Source organism: Myxocyprinus asiaticus, chromosome 42, assembly GCF_019703515.2.
Source record: "Myxocyprinus asiaticus isolate MX2 ecotype Aquarium Trade chromosome 42, UBuf_Myxa_2, whole genome shotgun sequence".
Taxonomy (NCBI): domain Eukaryota; kingdom Metazoa; phylum Chordata; class Actinopteri; order Cypriniformes; family Catostomidae; genus Myxocyprinus; species Myxocyprinus asiaticus.
In genome coordinates this window covers 25,724,474-25,742,949 of record NC_059385.1, presented here as the reverse complement: position 1 = coordinate 25,742,949, position 18,476 = coordinate 25,724,474, and the positions used below count along the sequence as shown (strand labels likewise).

The 18,476-nt window shown below is 39.3% G+C and overlaps 1 protein-coding gene and 1 pseudogene across 1 annotated transcript; one reads left to right on the top strand and one right to left on the bottom strand.

The window, feature by feature from the left end:
- Nucleotides 1-622: 622 nt before the first annotated feature.
- On the bottom strand, nucleotides 623-2,557 carry LOC127432543 (NADH dehydrogenase [ubiquinone] 1 alpha subcomplex subunit 8-like). The gene is made up of 4 exons (XM_051683749.1): nucleotides 2,390-2,557; nucleotides 1,350-1,513; nucleotides 1,038-1,203; nucleotides 623-956 (listed from the first exon to the last, which is right to left on the bottom strand). The coding sequence occupies exons 1-4, from the start codon at nucleotides 2,438-2,440 to the stop codon at nucleotides 819-821; spliced, it is 519 nt and encodes a 172-aa protein (XP_051539709.1). The 5' UTR covers nucleotides 2,441-2,557; the 3' UTR covers nucleotides 623-818.
- A 234-nt stretch (nucleotides 2,558-2,791) lies between these two features.
- LOC127432544 (MORN repeat-containing protein 5-like) lies at nucleotides 2,792-18,157 on the top strand (annotated as a pseudogene).
- The last annotated feature ends 319 nt before the right edge of the window (nucleotides 18,158-18,476 follow it).

Here is an 18,476-nt window from a genome sequence, read left to right as displayed (position 1 = left end):
TGGCCACACTATATGTTTAGCACTGTAGATTTAAAAGAGCAGTCTCACAACATTAATTTGTCGGGAATCTAACAACACTGGTCACACTGTATGTTTTGTGCTGCTGTTTCAATAGCCATGTTGCACTGAGTGGTAGTGCAGTAAATACTGTCAACAGTATTTTAGTATTGTAGGGTATTTAGTATAGTTCCGGTATTATTTACAAAATGGTTCTGAATAAGAACCGGTTCTTGGTTCCCAACCCCATTAACTATAAATGTGACTTTTGTTTGTTTTGAGTCAATATTATTGTCTGTGGAAATCGACAGCATGCCACAGACGCTGTTAACAGAACTTACCGGTAACATGTTTTAAACATAAAATATCACTAGATCAAAATTCACAGATGGTAGCTTGAATTAGGGTAATCTGGTAAATTTGTTACACTCTTATTAAAATTATTGTGATTATCACTTCTAACAAAACCTTATCACATGTTAAAATTAACACTAATGACTTACAATGGAGCAAATAATGTTCAAATCAGAATTTTTGAGTGCCACAATACCCCATATCTCAGACTGCCCCAATTCACCCTATCATCCAACTTATGCTGTACACAAAATGCAACCTGCAGGCAAAGTTTAAATTAAATCCTTTTAATTCAATAATATGTATTGTGTGAAAAAAATGTATTTACATTTCTACACATTACGTTAGGATAACAGTGCTACCACTGGCACACTGTATATCTTGTACTGTCCAGTATGCTCTGGTGCTGGTTGGGAGCAAGGAGGAGGCGGACATAATGATGTTCAGAGGACATTGACTGGCCCTCTTCACCAGTTCCAGAAGAACATGCGGCTGCCATGCTTAGATGGCTGTAGCTCGGCCTCTATGGGAGGGTTGGGCTCAGGTCTTGGTCTTGAATGGTATGGGTTTTCAGGCAGGGGCCGTGTGGTTGCCACCTTGGTCACCTGTGGGAGAGGGCCAATGAATGAAACCATGGAAACACCTGAAGTTAAGAAGATTTAATTTTTTTAAATAGGTTGACCAACTTTGGACAGGTCTCCTAATGCAGGCCTTTCCCAGCCCAGTTTCTCCAGCACACAGCTATCAAACTCCTGCTGCTGCTTACGACAGTGACGCAGCTCAGCCAGGTTAGAGTAATCCAGACAGGTCCAGTACTCTGTGAAGGACTCAGCACAGTTTCCTTTTATCTGCCTGCAGGAAAGCAACATATTACTATAGCACCATTAACCATTCTCAAAATACAAGACTTTTTGAAACCAGCGAGTCAAGTCTATCAACTTCCATGCAAAGTTTTAAAAGTGTCACAAACATTAAGGCAAACACATAAAACTAAGCACCTGAAGAAATTGAGTGCACATTCATTAACTTTCCTCCCTTCATTCAGACACTTTCTGGGGTCCTTCTCCTCCCAGCGGCACAGCATGAACTCTTTGTTGGCCTTGTCACACTGAGCGCCATAATGATGAGCAGCAGCCTTCAGTACAGCTGATGATACATTAACCTGCACAGGATAGTACAACAGCACAGACTTTAGCACACAAAATGCACATATACAAGCCACTTTCTGCATAATGCAAGTGGAAATAAATTACATTATTTACCATATCAAGAAACAAATATATGAAATTAAAGAGATCATTGCTACTTATGCAAATAGTGTGATCTGCAGTTTCATCATTGCAATTGATATTACCAAGAAATCCTAAAAAAATATAAGTCAGTGCCTGCCATTTCACCCAACAACCAACTGTGGCTCAAAACAGGCCTGCAAAGAAAAAGCTGCAGATTTTAGTCCTATATTTCATTGTTGAGTAGAATATATCATTATAATGTAAGTAACGCAGTTATAACGCAATGTAAATAAATATGTCATGTACATATGTAAATTCACTCATCTTTAATTCACTAACTGAACATACCCCTACCTTGCACATACATTACCACTTGCACATGTACATAGCCATTCTATGTTATATGTCCTATTTTTTATACTCTTACCTTGTTTTATATTCTGTGTCTCACTGTAATGTTCTGTGTGCACTTGTTTCTCCTATCACCCCCCAAAAAAATAAAAAAATAAAAATAAAAAATAACATTATTTGTGTATGTGAGAACACTTGGCAATAAAGCTGATTCTGATTATCATTGAAAATAAAAAGCCAGTTAGCTATCTGCTAAAACCAAGCCAAGCACAGCTCAGCAACCAGTTTCCCCAATGCTTTCAAATCGCTACTGACTTTCTCGAGCTTAACAAACCTGTATACAACGCAAGACTAGTTGTAAGCAATGTTTATATTAACTGTACTGGTTAGCAACAGTGAGTCCAACAACGACTCCAGGCTAGTACTTGGTAAGTTTTCCACATGTTCAGACGTACCTCTTCGACATTCAGCTCCTGCGACGTCGGAACCTCAACCACACTGGGCATGGTGCGTCTGTTAATGCTCTAAAACTAACCAAAATGAGATTGACAGTTCACAGCACAACACAACTCAAGGTCTCCGTCTGCAGCAGGATGAGGCCGCACGGAGAAGGTCAGCTAACTGCGCCTGCGCGGAGACTTGCAGGCGGTTCTCGATGATGTCATAGGTGTGGAAACTGGCGACTTTCTTACACCATCTTGGCTCTAAACACGCTGTGAAAGTGAAGACACTCTATTATAATTCTATTATTATTATTTTTGGACTTGCAGAATGTTTTAATAGTTCTGAGATGGTTGAATTAAATTGTGTTTCCATGGAAACAGCGTCACATTGCTGCTGCTTCGATGTTGAGCAACATGTAGTTTATGGGTAGAAGTTATAATGGAGACTACAAGAATAGCAGGTATATTAAAAAATTACTTACATTTATATTTACATATATTTGGAAGACGCTTTTATCCAAAGCGACTTACACAAGAGGAAACATCTATCTTGTTTTATCATGTGAATCTACTTTATTATAACCCATTTTGCTTGCAATATGTTTGACTGTAGTTGAATACATATGATGTATTTTCAGGGTTGTGCTATTCAGAACTGAATTGAGAATGCTTTTTAAATTCCAGTTCTATTCCTTAATGGCAATTGAATTTGAACTGAGGTAGCAGGATGCTGAATTGTTGAATTGAAATAGAATTCAGAATTAAAATGGAATTAAAATAAAATAAATTTATCAAATCAACTGCTGTGGTCGTTTCACTTATCTCACTTACCAGAACAGAAACACCTTCACTTCAGAGAGACCAAAAGAAGAAGAAGAAGAAGAAGAAAACTTCTGATACATTTGTTCATTATTAGTTGTTCATTATTAGTACACAATTTTTCCAATTTATAAAGTTATGTGGTGGACAATTTGGGATGCTGTAAGGCAAAATGAAAGACTTTTATGATGGTGTTAATATTTTGAATTAAGTCTAGAGAAATATGCCTATAATACATCATTTGTGGGAAAATGTACTCTACACATCAGTGATTAAAAAGGCATAATGATTCAAATGAGTCATGTAATTATTTATGTTGCACGTAACTTGTGTTGGACTAGAAGGGAGCTAAATTATTGAACTCTGGATATTGCCCGAGCCTGTCTTCCTTTTTGTATGTAAGTTGTAGTTAAAAAATAGTCTAAATTCACTGAAAAATATATGTTTGGGATTTACTTCAAATATATATGTAGCATTTTTGCATCATGCTTCTTTTTTTTTTTTTTTGTCCCCAATTTGGAAAGCCCAATTCCCAATGCACTCTAAGTCCTCGTGGTGGCGTAGTGACTCGCCTCAATCTGGGTGGCTGAGGACGAATCTCAGTTGCCTCCGTGCCTGAGACCATCAATCTGTGCATCTTATCACGTGGCTTGTTGAGCATGTTACCACGGAGACATAGCTCGTGTGGAGGCTTCACGCTGTTCTCCGCGACATCCATGCACAACTCACCAAGCACCCCACCGAGAGCGAACCGCATTATAGTGACCATGAGGAGGTTACCCCATGTGACTCTACCCTCCCAAACAACTGGACCAATTTGGTTGCTTAGGAGGCCTGGCTGGAGCCACTCAGCACACCCTGGACTCAAACTCGCGACTCCAGGGGTGGTAGTCAGCGTCTTTACTCGCTGAGCTACCCAGGCCTCCGCATCATGCTTCTTAAGTAAATTGAATTTATGATAATTTTAGGCCAGCATAAATAGAAAACCTTTATTAGATATACAAAAATTTATCTGTTCATTCAGCTTTATTTACTTAAAAGGTATGTTACACGAATAACATTTAACAACTATTAGCAAGTTGTTTCAAATTAACATTTATATGATTGTTTCTACTTAATTTAATTTGCTCAAAAGAAACGGTATAATGGTGACTTCATACTAGGGTGGCCAGACGTCCCGTTTTTCCTGGGACAGTCCTGTATTTAAGCACTTTTTCTAGTGTCCCAACTTATTCTGAAAAAACTTTATTTTGTCCTGTATTTCTCCTCTCCTAACATTTCTCTATCGCCTATGTGGCTTTCTCAGTCACGTGAGTATTCTAATCAAAGGTAACCAAGTATACGGCTTGTAAAACCAATAAAATCACACCGCGTTATTTGAAGTACATGATTGGATTAAACTATCCAAACACAATCCCCTATCAATAGACCTTAAGTTAGTGAACTGATTGAAGAGTCAGTTTGAAGGAGAACACAGATGAAATTGCAACTTGAAAAATGTAAAAGAAGCGTGCAAGTACATTTAATGAGGATCTTCAAAAAGAGTTTACATTTCTTAAAAAGGAGTCACAGACAGAGCCTAGTAAAGTGAGGTGTGAGATTTGTGGAGCTCGCATTTCCATCGCCCATGGAGGCCGCTCCGACAACACACAGCATGTTCATACAAAAAAGCATGTGGTTGCTGCTAAAAGTAAGTGTGCCACACCAAGTGTTAGCGATATTTTTGTAAAGTTCCAAATCTGACAAGGTGCACGCAAGTGAATGACTTTTTGCTTATCATTCTGTTGTGCACGGCCATAGTTTTGCACATTTATGACCTGAGAAAAGTCTTGCAGGCAAGGCTGGAGGAATCATTCATACCCTCTGACATTAACAAGCAGTTGGATGCCCTGGCTGAAGCTGGTGACATGCGAGCGGATGATTTCTTTTGTGCATTCAGAAACTTTTATTCAGCATTGGTGGATTACCTCCAAAATTGGAGCCGCTCATTGAAGAACACAAAAGAATTTGAGTGGCCCTACTGAGAGACATCCCAGAGTGGAAAGACATTCAGAGCAGCCTCGAACACTTCTACTCCAGAATCCCCGCTCTCAGTTTGATTGACAAAACCACGCTCTTTGATAAGTGGGCTTGCGTGAAAAACATTGTCACTCATCGCATCACTGAGTGGAACATGAACAAGACGGCTGTGTCTGAGAGATGGACAAATGTTTTTCGTGAGCTGGAAAGTAAGACCATCAACTTCAGAGTCTTAGCCAAGGTCGAGGAGTTTGTTTTTTTGCCTGCCTGGGACATCTGCATCTGTGGAGCGTGTGTTCTTATTAATGAACGCAGCATGGACATCGGATAAATCTCAACTCAGTGTAACAGTCATGAAGGCAATGCTTTTCGTACGTCTTAAATTTGGACTGGACTGCTCTGCATTTTACAATAAACTCTTGAAAGGCAAGCGCACACTTAGAAAATTTGCTGCCAGCGAAAAGTACAAGGTGACAACAGTTACAGATGCGGATGCACCCTCTACCTCGCATTGATCTGTGCCTAGGTAAGGATACGTCAGTTTCATTTTTGCTGGGAGGGGCCTGTCCCATTTTCCACAAGCAGGAATCAGGTCACCCTACTTTACACGAAAATACTAATTACAGTAAAACAGTATAAACAAAACTTAAAAGAGCTAAAATCTCAATTCTTCATAACAACTAATTAAATGCCCCAATAGGTTCCTTTTAACCAAACAAACATGCTTAAATTATTAAAGTGCAAGGGCCTATGGATATTTCCCACAACCTCATTTCTATACTTGTTTGAGTTATTAGTACTTAAAATTAAATTTATTTTTTTATTTTGTATTTTTTTTAGCCAAAGAAGTTCAAGGAACTCACAATTATTCATTTACTTTATGTACGTAACTCTCTAAATTCACCTTATAATGGATATTTTTGTGTTGTACACATAAATGCAAATTAAGTAAAGCTAAAAATGTTATAAATACTGTATGTATGTTTCTGAGTAGAATCAATTTATTTTCATATGTTGTGGTTGTTGAGCTAACAATTTTTTTTTTCAGTGTTGTGCAGAGAGAAAAGTAAGACAGTTTGCTTTTTAAGTAAGAAGCTTCTCACTTAAAGAGATCTTAACTCATTTCATCTTATCTCATGTTGCCCTTCAAAGGATGGAAGGAATGGGAGAGTACACATTTCCTACTCAGACCAGATATCTCGGAGAGATGAAAGACTGCATGTTCCATGGAAAAGGAGTGCTACACTTTCCCACTGGAAGCAAATATGAGGGAACTTGGGAGAAAGGAATATCTAAACAGGTCTTTACACCTGGGCTGGTAGGATGCAATCTTTGGCAGGGCACTTGTATGTTTAGGATGGGCAACGTTGATAGTTTCGCTGTCAGTCAGGGCGGGGGCATCAGAAGTTTCTGGGGGTGCTTGAGGAAAATCTAGGGGGGCAATGCCCCCCCAGCCCCCTTCTTAGGCCCGGCCATGCTTTACACACTTTATGATGTTAAAATCGCAGGCATAGCTGTCCAACGACAATGACTTAGCATGAGGCCACTTAGTCGAGCATAATTTCATCCTCATGTCAAGTCCTGTACCTTGTATAAAAGAAACAGATGAACGGGATAAAGTAACGTCAGCCAGTCAATATCGCTAAATAAACCCAGGCAGCGTGATCTGGTCTTGTATCACCCTAAAGGGTTATTTTGTGATAAATGTACATGATCTCACTTATGACATGGATACTTTAACAATTAAATATATAAATGGAGGGGGCCTGGGTAGCTCAGCAAGTATTGACGCTGACTACCACCCCTGGAGTCGTGAGCTCGAATCCAGGGTGTGCTGAGTGACTCCAGCCAGGTCTCCTAAGCAACCAAATTGGCCCGGTTGCTAGGGAGGGTAGAGTCACATGGGGTAACCTCCTCGTGGTCGCAATTAGTGGTTCTCGCTCTCAATTGGGCGCATGGTAAGTTTTGCGTGAATCGCGGAGAGTGGCATGAGACTTGTCCTCCGCCACCCGGATTGAGGTGAGTAACCACGCCACCACACCTACTAAGCAGTGGGAATTGGGCATTCCAAATTGGGAGAAAAGGGGATAAAAAAATTAATCTAAAATATATATATATATATATATATATATATATATATATATATATACATATATAGATAGATAGATAGATAGATAGATAGATAGATATATTGATTTGAGTTTAAATAATTTTATTATGTGAGAAGAAAGAGAGCACAGAGTCGTACAAGATACATGAAACAAGCACAGTTGTCAGAAATTGGTCGAGCCGTCAATTATACAGTTTAGCAGTCATTTTACAAAAATATTTGATCACAGAATACAACGATTGACCAGAATCAAGTATTCCAGAGACCCATGTAATATGTTACCATAATGCTACACCCCAAAGCAAAATCAATGCAGGTGAACGTGTGAACCAGAAATGTCTCAGTGAAGCTTGAAAGGTAGGCTAGTTCATTCATGTGGACCAAATTTTTTGTTGTTGTTACATATAGGAAAAGTACACATTTTCTGATGGCCTGGAGTACAGAGAGACTGACTGGGATTACTTTGATGGCAATGAAAGGCGGTTCTACTCTGAGAAGTGTAATGGCCTAATACCAGCAATGATTGTCCTTGGTCATTTAAAGATTAGCAACATGATGATTTTCTAAAAGTTTAAGAAAAGAGAAAGTCTCATCTTTTAAATAGCAGAATCCCAGTTAACTGATCGACACCCCCGTGTCATCCCTGATGGTTGCTATGACAGCAGTGATGGCTTTTATGATCCTCACACCAGAGTCATTAAAGTCTATGATGGCAATTTTCTCAGGAACACAGGTAAGAGAGTCTATCATGCAATCCCATAGTGTGGGAATTTTAAAGGAATAATGTGCATTACCAATAATAACAACCCAAGAACTCACTTCATTGACCATCAATTTCCTACACAATGATTTCCATGAAATCACAATATATTTCTTAATCCAATCCTTCTCTCAGTCCATGATCTGCAGTACTTTTTAGCAAACATTTTGCATTTGGTCGTGCCACCTGGAACACATAAGAACAGCATTATAGTGGCATAAATGGATTAGCTAAATGCGTGTAGATAGTGTAGCGAACTATAGGACTGAAGATTGAGCAGTGAGATTGTAAGATAACTCATCTGTAGGTCTTTTCTCCCAGCCAGACATGCCTCTGTGCTGTAGTCATTTGAATTGTTTTCAAGGAAAATGTAAAACACATTTTCCAGTGCCCAATGTGGAATTTCTGATATGAGGTGAATTCAATATGTCAGCCTTACAGATAGGAATTCCAGTCACGGTGCCAGAATGTCCTATCAGCAAATTGCGGAGCAACGTCATTGATTAGAGAAGGTTGTGGAATTAATACCCCCTGTGTTCCATGAATTCACTTATTGATTGTGTGTATTCAGTATATGTTAAATATGTTTAAAATGATGTACACTCACATGTGTGCATTATCTGTCTATGTGGTTGTCTGCACATATCCATCATAACTAACACGTACATAAACAGGATACATTTTCATTGAAATTTTGACATATAAGAGGTCTTTCTACTATAAAAAACCTACAGTAAATTTCTTTCTACTATAAAAAACCTACAGTAAATTTCAGAACTCAAAACTTAATCCCCAATGCAATAAATGCATTTATTGAAACCAAGCTGCCAAAACACCTCATTCTCTACTTCCGCGACTTTCCTACGTCATTAGGGGTGCTCATTAATTCATGACTGCCTCTACAGCAACAACATCAATGCCTATTTTACATCATCGCACCCTTGGCCCCACCCTCTGGCCCAGGGGCTCAGTTCATAAACACAGAGAGAGAGAGCAGGACAAACAGTGTGGCCTAGTGTGGTCTAACTATTCCTAAACACCAAATGGGACCCATCTGGACTATTTTAAATTATTTTTGTATATAAACATGGACTTCACAGATGTCTTTGACAGTTGTCATGTCTCTGATCATGAATCTGTCATGAATGCATTGCTTTTAAAAGACACAGTGTCAAATTACAACCATTTGGTTACATTCAGCTGCTGCCACTTATTATTGTGTGCACAAACTGCTCAGCATACTGTTCTTTTGCCCATCTGTGCTATTTTTAATCATTGGTGTTGAAACACACACTAAATGGACGTCTTTATCCATTTTGATGTGTCTGGCGATGTGCACCTCGGTACAGGATTATACTGGAAACTGATTATACTGTGCATCTTTGTTGTGCTTTGGACTATCAATGTACGTTGTACAATGTATGTGAATGTGTCTTCAGCATATTTCAGTGTGGATTGTTTGTAAACCATTCATAAGAAGATTCAAGCTTTGCAAAGGAGTTGTCATTGAAGGATGGAGCAGTTAAAAACACAATTGGACCCAATGAAGAATGTAAGAAAACAGTTCCATTCATGAATATTTCAAATGGCATGACTGTTTGATAGTTTATGGTGCTGAAACCTTGTCTACACCGGGCGCATCCGTTGACGCGATGTGACTCAATGGCTTTAGGCTGTCTACACCTGGCGCGTCGACACAGACTTTCTAAACCGTTTATTTGTGTTGTTGGCAGTAGTAGTACCAGCACAAAATAGAACGGGAGATTTGTTTACTGTTTATTGCAATGGACGCTTCCATGGTTGACAGCATCATTGATTATAATGGGTTCTATTGCTTTTGGCGAGACGCGCCTCTCGCATCCATTTGTGCTTGAGATGAACAGTTTAATATATTCGGATGCAATGTGTTAGATGTGTGTTATGTGTAAACCCTGAAATGCAGTTTTATAATATTGTGGGATTGTTCATTCTCTTCTGATTGAATTTCAAATATGGCTTTATTTGAGGGGCTGCACGATGTTAGCCAATCAGAACAATGGCCATTTATGTTGATGTTTAAAGGAGGAACTGAGGCCAAAAGCGAGCATTTAGACAGAGAGCAAAATAACAGTGGAAAATGATCATATTACTAAATTCTGACTATTTTGTTGGGGGAAAAAACTTCACTAACATTATCAGTGGACCTCACGGAAGATAATAAAACTATTAAAAAAAAGAGCATTTCATGACCCCTTTAAGCCCAAAGTATACTTCGGTCAGACACGAATTCACTACATGATGTGTTACGCAAATTTTGTCATCGGCAGAGTGCTTGAGCACTGTATGTGTGCAGCCCAATTTTTCTAACCGCGCATGCTCTGAACACGTAGAATGCGCTAGAAGTAATTACCGCTAAACAGAATACGAAGGTGGAAACAACAACATTGGATGTGCACGTCAAGAGGAGTGCATTTGTATAACGAATCTGAAGGAATATAAATATATCTTTATGGGTCTAAAGTCCTGTAGAAAAATAGTCCAGTATCTCATAGCGCACATGCGCAAACCACCTGTGGATGCACGCACAGTCCAATTAAGTATATTTTGAAAGGCTAGCGTTCGACTGTACGCAGATGCTAACCGAATTATATTTTGGGCTTTAGATATACAAATATATAAGGCTCAGCATCACTCTTTTACCTGCTTCCATATCAAGGTATCTGTATTTAGAAGGATGCTTGAGAAATTTTTGGCAGCTTACTGTATTTTCCAGTATTGTGAGATACATAATTTGGTAAACACTGTCTAGAGCAACTATACGCAACACGATCTACAGCCCCACCTTTCGTCACAGTCTGATTTTGAGCATGCGTGTCTATTTCATAGATCTACAGTTACTGTAACCAAGAATGACAGTTACATCCTGAACAGATGTCGGAAGAGTTAGTATTGAGAAACTTGTAGTAATTTTCTTCTGAGACTGAGGCAGAGCTCATAACAGCTCTGTTATTTAAGAGTGATTTGAAATCTGTTTATTGATATCGTAAAGGGACAGAGTCTGTGAGTGGTAAAGGACTAGTAGCAACATGGTGATGCTAATAAAATTTGTCTTTGGGCTGGTTTTCTTTCTTTCAAAATCAGGCCCACATGGAAGGCTTGTCGGAATGCCCGTCATTCACAAAGTTCTACGCAGTCCCTGCCCCTTGAATATTCGTTTATTAAATATTTTATCTAATCTAATTATGCTTTCAACTTCCAATAAGAGTCTAGTACTATCATCTCAATTTAATTCTATTCTGCAGAACTCCACAGATGTTCCCCCTAAAATAAGTGCAGAAAATGCAAAAAAGTCTGTCTCTGTCAAGTCATCATCGCGCAGGAAATGCATTCTCGAAGTCGTGGTTTTTGACTTCCAAGTTAAGACCTTAAGAACATTGATTTGTGTATGCATGTCTGCATAATAGACAGTTATTTGTGTTCCTATGTGTTCGTTCTCATTTCTATGTGTCAGTCACTCCATGGCTCTATTCAGGGTTAGCAAATACTCTTGTCACTTCTGCGACAGTGTGGTGCATGTTCAGTCTTCAGATCAGATCATTTCCAGTCCTCTGGGATTACATCCTCACCACATGTGGCTGGAAAATGAGAGCAAACATCAGAGACAGAGACTTACACAAGAGTATTGAACTGTCACATCAAACCACATCCTGGTTATGACTGCCACGTCCTAAGCCCAGCCATTCCTACAAGAGTCCACATCACAGACTTTTTGCATTTACAATTTTGTTCTTAGCAAAAGCTTTCTTACTAAAGCCACTTAGACAATAGCAGAAACATCAAATAAGTGCTACTTACCAGTACTGATAGTGCAATATATCGGCCTGGTTGAGAAATCTGCCAATATTTGGCCATTTCGAGATTATCACATTGGTCGATAACCATACTCGCTTGGCAGATTAACAGAAGTGTTATCTATCCCTTGTGTCAGATCCTAAATCTACCAGCAGCCTTGTCAATGGACAGTGCATAAATTATTTTTTTTCTAAATAATTTGTGAATTTTGAGAACAAATTGTGTAACAATTGTTAGCCTAATTCAGCACAATATATATATGTAAATCTCAATTGCTATAATTAAATTGTATAATTCCATATCACATATACTGTATATTAGCTTTATATCAGTAACAGTATCAAGGCCATGAAAAACATCAGAAAAATAACTGCCCATTGGCAACTCTTACATTAAAGTGTATTATATAAGGAATATGGCGCATCCTATGGATTTATTTGATCATCCAGAGGTGATTGTACATTTGTCAAAATGGGTGGAAGATAGAATTTATTGCCAGTAGCTTCCCTCCAGGATGAGGGATCACAGAGGCCACAGAAACTGAGGAGGCGAAAGAAGAGGAACCATGTTCCCTGTGAGAGGATGTTTTTGGGAGGAGAGGAAAGAGGGACAAGTCCAACTACAGCTGTGAGGCAGATAAACAGTAGGATCCCGGAGGCAGGGATGACAGGGGGTGGCAAGCCCAGGCAGCAGCAGCCCAGACTGGACAGGAAGGCCTGCGGAAATGCCCAGGCTGTTGGCCAACACTGGAGATGGTTGAAGAGCACAAGAAAAACAGATGGTAGGAAGCCCTGAGGAATCTCTATGCACTGGCCATATGAAGCCAAGCAGGGTGGGTTATTACAAGCAGCAGTTGCCCGCATATCATTTAGGACTGTCCCTTTGTGATGGGCACAAGGCTGATTGGGTCTCCTCCATGTGCCCTGTCTGCCCGAGTCTGCCAGCTTCCCCTTGTCTTTGTCCCCAATCCAAGCAGTGCAGTAACTGTATACTCTTAGCACAAGCCCTACAACTATTGAGCCATGTGACTTAAAAAAATACATAGTTGTTAGTGGTGCATGCAAAGGCAAGCTTCACTAGTACTTTAGCTCATTCTTAAGCCCAAAGTATACTTTGATTTTTACATTCGCAAGCATCTGCGTACAGCCGAACACTCTAGCCTTTCAAAGTATACTCCATTTAACCGTGTAAGCATGCACAGGTGATCGATGCATGCACGCTACAACTGCTATGCAAAATTGGACTATTTCTCTTTAGGAGTTTTGACCCATAAAGATGTCTTTATAATCTTTCAGACTCTAATTTTACAAATGCAGGTTTTTCCTGACCTCCTCACACACGTTCTTGACATGCACATCCACTGTTATTGTTCCACCTTTGTCTCCTGAGTTAACCCACGTTAACGTCATCTTCTTGCACTACTTCGAGAAAGCAATGGCCCAACTGTGTGTTGCCACCTTATGGAACTACTAATTAGTGCAAAGAATTCCAGGCGCATACACGGACTATGTGTACAAAGTAGCGGGCTGCACTAGGGACGAGAATATTATAGAGACTTGGGGGTGTGCTCATTTGACTTGAACAGCACCACAGCAACCATCCAGAACACCTTAGCAACCGCATAGCAATGTGATAAAAAAGCACTCCGAACACCTTAGCAATGCCCTGTAATCCAGAAACAACATCCTAGCTTCGTGGTGTTGAGTTTTGCACAGGAATGCACCACCTGTATTTTCTTAAGATTTAAAAATCCAGTTTTAATTACAATACTTAATAATACAACAACACAACTACCACCACTTCACAACACCATTCTCCTTAAGGGACATTACTAGAGAGTATGATAGCCTGTGCTCGGTTGGTTCATGGCCAGGGCAATCTGGAGCCTATCGCAAACCAGCCACGCATTTCTACTGACTTGAGAACCAAACAGTGATGTATTGGGTAACATGGCTACATGGTAGTTTTACACGACTACTTCACCTGCCCACAAACAAACATGGTGCATCACAGTGTTTGTGCACAGCTTTTACTCCTGTTTTTGAGGACATATTTAAACAGAGTGAAATGAAATCCAGCATTATTACATTGCTCATCAAGATTGCCAAAGACAACATCTACGCTCGATATGACAGGTAACGTAATTACATTATTTGGTATGAAATTTTTAACGTGGCTTAATTTGCTAAGTACTATAAACTGTAACAGTGGAATCGTTATTAACATTGGTGTAACAGATAATTATTTTTGGGATCTTTGTCATAGCATATAGTATTATGTTTAATTATTGAGAATTCCAACGGTTTACTTAGATAGCAGCGGTCTTCCTAACAACATGAGTATTCCCCTCAATGTACAAAACAATGCAACAGGATGAGAAGAGTGTAAGGAAAGCTAACAAAGTTGGCAAATGTAATAACTTACTGAGATCAACTATCATGGATGCCGGCAATTCTGTGTTTGTCTCAAGCGTGACTGACTGAATTTAATGCCCTGGTTAGTTAGCTGGCTGGTCCAAGCAATCATTGCTTCGTCCACTGCCACTTATGCTTAAGTCCTTTTTATGGAAGTTTTCCTATGTTTTTTTTTGTTGTTGTTGTTTTTGTTTGTTTGTTTGTTTGTTTGAAGCCATCCTGCATCATTTCATGCTGTATCTCCTCGTAGACTCTTTTTTCCCCTTAGCGATCCCCCTAGTTTATCTTCGTAAAGACCATATCACAAGTAGAGTGCTCGTTTCGTCTGCGTTTGCTGAACACTCTTGATGTCTGACATTTTTGTGGGTTTTCATTGTTGTTGTTGTGGCGTGAAGAGGTACTCCTTGCTGCAGACGACAGCTACTGTTGTTGTTTGGAAAACTTTACCTGGTGACGAAACATTAACCTGGCCATCCACTCCCTGATGTAATCGGTTCCTGTGTAGAGACCAGCAAGCTTTTGGTTTTTCCGCCCCGGAAATGCCCTTTCTGCGGTGGTAATGAACGGAACAGTTAGAGAATTCGCACTGGCCCAGGAACCGGCCCCCGAACAATGCTGGTAGAAAAGGGCTATGAGAAGACAAAGTTTGGAATGCTCTTGGAAAGTTTGGGCAGCTATTTTTCTATGTAAAAAAGTGTCATGAAAGTGCAGCTCCTATCTACTTGAATGGGGAAAGACCGAAATCTCCAAAATGGTTGGTCAAGATTATGATAAAAGAACATATTTCAAATAAACAGTAAAATCTGACCTCACTTGTGGCCAGAAGCTCTATTGCCATACTTTTTTGCAGTGGTTTCCTGCTTCTGTGATAATTGCTCTACTAAGGGTTTACATTCAAAACATCACACTTCCAATGAAAATTGCCAAGACCTGGGTTAATGCGTTTTAATTTAGAGGAAACATCAGACCTCTTCAGTAAATGATATACAACCTGGTGAGGACCCACACATCCAACACCTCAAGCATTTCTGCTCCATTGGAGGAATCACAGACGATAAGCAGAGATCCTGAAGCCATAAATGGAAATTGCGGCTCTGTTTGGAAGGAAACACTTTTCCTTTGTATTTTAAGGATTAAGATAAACACCTTCTAACAAGGTGCCATTACTGCTTCCCTCCTTCCGACTCCTGGGCTTGATGGTGGTAGAATGTGCATCAAATTTATTAGACCACCTGATTAAGGGTTTAACATGAGCCACAGGAAAATAGAATCAACTAAATGGAGGACTAAACTAGAATATTACTAGAAACAGATAGAAATGTAGTCTGTATTTCTTTATTTTATTTTATTTTTCTCTTTTTTTCACAAGATACTGGAAGCAAAGACTGAATGCTGCAAGTATGAAAAAAGTCATAAAGGGCTTGCCCAAACTCCTTATCAGCCTAAAAAAAAAGTAAAGACCAAACCAAAGAAAAAGACAAAAAAATCATAAAAATAAAAATAAGAAGACAAGAAAAAGAAAATAAAGCTAAGTAATGGAAATTAACAGATGGTTAAATTGGTTAATGGCAAAAGGATATGATTTTTGACTGTTTTTGAAGGTATGACGGTGTATTAACCAATTAATTTTCATTACTTTTCCAGTCATTCGTCATTTTTAAAGACTGATCTCACAGTGAAATCAGACACTGCAAGTTGACTTTTCTTTAGACAAAATCGGTCTGTGCTTACTGAAATGTGAAACACTGCCCCCAGTGGCCAAGCAGTAAATGTTGTTGGCCATATGGGCATGTGTGAGCTCTATTTTCTGCGTGTAATGTCCACAGAGGGGCGCCAGAAGCGAGTTGTGTAGCGAGTTATTTTCAGCTGTACAGGCTGTAATACAGTTAAGGGGAATGTATAGTTTATAAACTGTACCCCCAACCCAAACCTAAACCTAACCATCAGTGGAGTAAAAATTTTATGTTAGAGAGAAAAATGCAACCACCAAAACACACTTGTCACTGATTATGTGAACGCAGTTACTTCCAGGATTCATTGCGGGATGCAAACCCAGGTCTCACACGCTGCTGATGCAAAACACTTCCGGTCACACCACAGGAAGGAAAAGACAATGGAGCAGGTGCAAAAATGTCAGATTGGAGATTCCACTTGTCGGAGAGTTGGCATAATTCTGCCGATCCTAGGGTACCGGAACTCTTAGAAACAACATGCTGATTTCCTGTGTGATTATGTTGAATTTATTTTATTTGTTATTTTTTTTGCTGATTTCTATATTCAAAATATCTATGACGTTTTAGGATTTTGTTCGTTTCCATGACTGTTTCACAGCTGAAATAACAATCTTACACAATTCCCTGATATCCCCAAGACCTCGATATAAAATTGCTATTTGGCCTACAGATGTACTGGGGGGGGCTTTGTTTCATAGAGCCCATGAGAATGGATTGTGCAAGAGAGCAATCTGTGGCACGTGGACAGATTATCGACAGATATTCCCTAGCATAAATAACCCTTTAGATACATTTTGTTGTCCTACTTGTGTTTCAGAAAAAAAAAAAATTCTCCACACTGATATTTGTGTAAGCCTATGTACATTATTATACTAAAAAGTTAATTGATTTTGTAAGCTTCTATTGATCTTTTCTGGATATACAGACTAACCTGTTACTCAGTTATATTATTGTATTATTATACATATTATATGATGGCATTATTGTCATTTTAATCGCATGTCAAAAGTAACTATTCCTAAGCCCTTTTTGCCTATGACAACTGATACAGAGTATCTATTATTGTATAAAAATGTATGTGAGTGACACATTTGCTCTAAAATAGCTTTGTATTAGCCTTTGAATTTAACAAGTAAATGAATACCAGGCAAACAATAAATCCTGAGGTGGTAATTTCGTGCAAATATAAACGTGAGAATTCGGTCCATTTACCATTCCCGTTTTCAGAAATGTAATTGTAGACCGACCCTGTCCATCAGCCATTGGTTGGAGCGCCCACTGAGGTGTTAAATGGTTTAAAATAGTGATGAAATGTTCCTCTCGAGTGTGACCTCCATGTGGAGAGCGTGAGGTGGGAGAGACAGAATGAAGAGAGATGTTAGCATGCAGCTGTCGCAGAATAGAGCGGTCGCATGTTAGAAAAGTCTCAATTGCCGCGCGCGGGAGCCAGGTAGAAGTGGCGGGAGGCGCGTGGAGAGGCCGTTTAGGGCCATCGCGTGCAATTACCAACAATCAGAGGAGAGCTTAAGACCTGTTCTTAACAATGGGCCCAGTTCGCCACGTTCATGGGGGTGAGCGCTCAAGTGCGTGCAGCTGCGCGCTCACATTCAGCACCAGCAGCAGAACTACCTCTCGCTCCGCAATTAGCAACTCCTTTCAGTTTTAACCATTTAAAAAAGCGGTATATTATCCACTGTTTTTTGGTTGCGGAATCATCTCTGGGAAGGAAAAAGAAAAAAGGGAGCGATTGATTGTCGCGTGAAGTAGGCTGCTGAAAGCGAATTTTCATAATTGTTGTCTTAATCCTCGACGTAAAAAATGTAAATTGCCTTTAACCGCATATGAATGAGTTTGACACATGCCTTTTGGAGCTCGATTTTTGACCAAATAATCAGAAGAGAATCAGACCCATTTATGTGCATGAAGCCTTTCTAGTTTAATGTAATGCTATAAAGCATTTTTACACTAATCAAAATAAGTGAAATATGTCTATTATTTCCCCTAGATGACAAAGAGCATGAGTGGATTGTGCGTACTTGCAGGAAGAGCTGGAATGAGTTCACTGGACACTATCCAAGAACCAGCACACTATGAGGAGACGTGAGAATACTGACACACAAGAAATATAAGTGTAATCTGAATTGCATTTTAATGCAGCTTTGTGACATTCATTCGTTTTTGCAAACGTGTTGTGAAAATAGAAATAAGATCGCAATATGTTTTGAACTCAAAAAAATTCATATTTAAAAATGTATATATATTTTAAAATTAAAGTATACATAAAATTAGGAAACCAAGTCGAATTTATTTAGAGTGTTTGAGAGGGAAAGAGAGAATGCAGTGACAACTGTTCGATGGTAACCCACAAAATGTTGACTTTATAAATGTATACTTACGTCTGAAATCATATAAG